Source organism: Marmota flaviventris, chromosome 2 (genome assembly GCF_047511675.1).
Source record: "Marmota flaviventris isolate mMarFla1 chromosome 2, mMarFla1.hap1, whole genome shotgun sequence".
Classification (NCBI taxonomy): Eukaryota; Metazoa; Chordata; class Mammalia; order Rodentia; family Sciuridae; genus Marmota; species Marmota flaviventris.
The window spans coordinates 174,649,277-174,653,045 of record NC_092499.1 but is presented as its reverse complement, the minus strand read 5'-3'; the positions used below and the strand labels follow the sequence as shown (position 1 = coordinate 174,653,045).

Here is a 3,769-nt window from a genome sequence, read left to right as displayed (position 1 = left end):
GGTCAAGGACTGAATGTGTATGGACCAAGGTGAATGGATGGGGATTCTAGCCAGAGGCCTAGGAGGAGCCCTAGGGTCCACCATCCCCACCCTCACACCCTCTTTCGGGTACTGGAAGTCTAGAAAAATAGCTTTAGGTTGGGCTGAACTCCCCACCCTCCATTATCCAATTCTTCCTTTCCCACCCTCACGGCCCAGGCTGACCCAGCCTGCATCCTCCCTGGGACACCTCAGGCCCTCTCTCAGTTCATTAGCAAATGCGTGACATTGATGCTGGGGGGGGGGGTGGACTGGTAATGAAAGGGTCCACCCTGAGCACACACAGCCTGACCCACAGTGACCTGCTGTGACCAGTAATGCGACTGCATTCTTAGACAGCTGCTAAGCAGGTCGAGCGCCCAAGCATAAAAAGACCAGGATTGAGAAGACTGCCACCAGCTGTGGATCCCCTTACCCAGCGTGCCCCCACCATGGCCAGCCTCAGCCTCGCCTGCTGCCTGCTGGGCCTCCTGGCTCTGACCTCCGCCTGCTACATCCAGAACTGCCCCCTGGGCGGCAAGAGGGCCACGCTGGAGCTGGATATGCGCAAGGTGAGCCACCCGACCCTCATCCTGCTATCTGCATGGCTATGCTGGGTGGCCTGGAGGCCGGACCACCTACAGGCATGACCCTCCAGTCCCAGGCACATCGGGGCCTCTGGCAGATTTCCCCTGTGCGTCCTGACCGTCGTCCATGCCAACCAGTGCCCTTAGGGACTGCCACCCCATGGAACCGCCTGCACTCCCCGATCCCTGAATCCCGGGAATCTGCTCCTCCCACCCTGCAGGGGGGGCCCACCTTCTCGGTCACCTCCCCACTCCTGCTATCCCTCTTCCTCCCCGCAGTGCCTCCCCTGCGGCCCCGGTGGCCAAGGGCGCTGCTTCGGGCCCAGCATCTGCTGCGGGGACGAGCTGGGCTGCTTCGTGGGCACAGCCGAGGCGCTGCGCTGCCAGGAGGAGAACTACCTGCCGTCGCCCTGCCAGTCGGGCCAGAAGCCCTGCGGGAGCGGGGGCCGGTGCGCGGCCGCGGGCTTCTGCTGCAGCTCAGGTGAGCCCTGGGAGGCCAGCGCGGGGACCCGGGCTCGGTGGGATGCGGAAAAACCGCCCCTGACAACAACTCTCATTGCAGATGGCTGCCGCACCGACCCCGCTTGTGACCCCGAGGTCGCCTTCTCCCAACACTGAGCTCTGCTATCTCAGGACCCTTTCCGACCGCACCCCTAGCTCCCCATAGCTGTTCCAAGAAGGAATGAAAATCCAGCAAACCCAGCGTGGTTGCACATGCCCATAATCTCCACTACCTGAGCACCAAAGCAGGAGAATTCCAAATTCCAAGGCCAGCCTCAGCAATTTAATGACACCCTATTTCAAAATAAAGGACAAAAAGGACTGTGATGCAGCCCAGTGGTAGAACAAGTGCAAGGCCCTGGGTGTAATCCTCAGTACTGCAAATAAATCAATAAAGCAGATTTCCACAACCCTCCACTCTCCTGGTGTCTGATTGTCTGAAATGGGAGGAGGCATTGGGGATGGATTCCAGCTGGGCTGATGGAAACTCAGAAGTGACCCAACATGCTTTCACCATCCTGAAGACAAGAGGGAAGGAGCCCACCGGTGTCCAGGAATATAAAAACAGCCCTAGCTTCCCCTCCCAGCAAGGGCTGGGACCTGCAGCAGGTTCCCAAAAAACAAGGATCCAAAAGGACAGGATCCAGTCATCTGCACACAGAGACAGTGTCTGAGAGGGGAACAGGGGAAGGGGAAGGGACAGTGGGGATCCAATGACTCCCAGACTCTTGGAGAGAGGCTAAGTACCTACTCCTCCCTGGAGATTGAAGGAGTAGAGCTGGCCTAAGGGAGGGCACTTGGCAGGGCTGAAACAGCTCACCACGTTTCAAAGAGCTGAGCCCTTTCACCCAAGGAGGCCACGGCGCCAAGCTGGGGAGATTGGGCTGGGGCACCCCAAGACTTTTGCCACACAGCTGGGTCTCAACTCAATGGCCTGACTCCTGCCTGTGTAGAATCAGAACTTGTCAGAGATGGGTACCACCCAGAGGGCCTGTAGTCCTCAGCACCCACAGCCACAGAAATGACCATCAAGCACTGAGGGGAGAGCAAACTGACAGAACCCTTCCATGTATACTGCCCACCTATTCCCAGGTCAAGGACCCTTTGGGGGATCAGATAAAAGCCCATCCCTCCCTCCCAGAACACACCTCATTCACCTGCCCATGAGGCTGACCACACCTCAGAAGGCCCTGCTCACAGCCTACTCCAAAATAAGAGGAGCAGATGGTTCACTGTTAAAAATAAAACATGCTGGGCTAGGGTTGTGGCTCAGCAGTAGAGCACTCGCCTAGCACGTTCGAGGCCCTGGGTTCCATCCTCAGCACCCCATAAAAATAAATAAAATAAATATATTGTGTCCAAATACAACTAAAAAATAAATATTAAATAAAAAATAAAACATGCTTGCCAGGTGCAGTGGTGCCCACCTATAATTCCAGTGACTTGGAGGATGAGGAAAGAGATTCAAAAGTTTGAAGCTCACCTTAGAACTTAGTAAGACCCTCAACAAGTCAGTGAGACCCTGTCTCAAAATAAGACAAAAGTTGGACTGGGGATGTAGCTCAGTGATAAAGCACCCCTGGGTTCAATCCCCAGTACCCAAAATAAATAAGTAGATAAAACATGGATTTTAGGTCAGTGCTGGAGCGCTTGTCTAACATGGGAGCATCTAATTCCATCTTCAGCAGAAACAAACAAACAAACATATAAATAAGTCTTCCCATTTCTGTGGTTTTCTCACATACCAGAAACAACAAGTTCAGAAGGTCTATGCCCACACCCTACACCAAGAGAAGCAGATCATTCATTGTCTAATAAAAATAAAACATGTTGGGTACAGTGTAGCTCACTGGTAGAGAGCTTGCCTAACACGGGAGAGGCCCTGGGTTCCATTCACAAAGCTGTAAAAACTAACCAATTAATTAAATAAACAAACTATAACTAAATGACATTTAAATGTACCATTTCTTTGTGTTTTTTTTTTTTCACATACCCGAGAAAGTGGGTAAAACAGCTGGAAAGTACCCCAAAACCCCACCAGTAATGGAAAATCATGTGTAGGGCTCAAAACAGAGTGGAAACACAAAATATATATATATATATATATATATATATATATATATATACTTTGGAGGACTGTAAGATTTTTAATTACCAATTTTTTTGTGTGTTTCTGGGAATTTAAGATTTTTTTAACAATTACAAAAATAGGCAGAACTAATTTATGCTGTAAGCAAAGAATGCAAGAAGCTATGTCATCAAAATGGGAAGCAAAAGAAATACAAGGAACAATAATGTGTGGTGTTCAAAGACAAGGTGGAGACAAAAATATATACATACTATTGAAAACTTAATGTTTTAAGTTAACCAATTAATTTTTTGGCACTGAAGAATGAAGATTATCTATAAACTGGGGCTGGGGCTGGGGCTCAGTGATAGAGCACTTGCCTAGCACATGTGAGGTCCTGGGTTCGATCCTCAGCATCACATAAAAATAAATAGATAAAATAAACATATTGCATCCACCTACAACTAAAAATATATTTTTAAAAATTATATAAAACTAATCTACAGTGCTGCAGTTCTAGGGTGGCACAGTGATATGAAGGGGTGTTCCCAACAATACAGAAGTTCCCCAACTTCTGTATTGCTGATCACTGTTT

The 3,769-nt window shown here is 50.0% G+C and overlaps 1 protein-coding gene across 1 annotated transcript; it reads left to right on the top strand.

Moving 5' to 3' along the window:
• The first annotated feature begins 470 nt into the window (after positions 1 to 470).
• LOC114080313 (oxytocin-neurophysin 1) lies at positions 471 to 1,223 on the top strand. Its single transcript, XM_027921873.1, has 3 exons — positions 471 to 590; positions 885 to 1,086; positions 1,168 to 1,223. Exons 1-3 carry the CDS (start codon positions 471 to 473, stop codon positions 1,221 to 1,223), a joined length of 378 nt encoding a protein of 125 aa, XP_027777674.1.
• Positions 1,224 to 3,769: the final 2,546 nt, after the last annotated feature.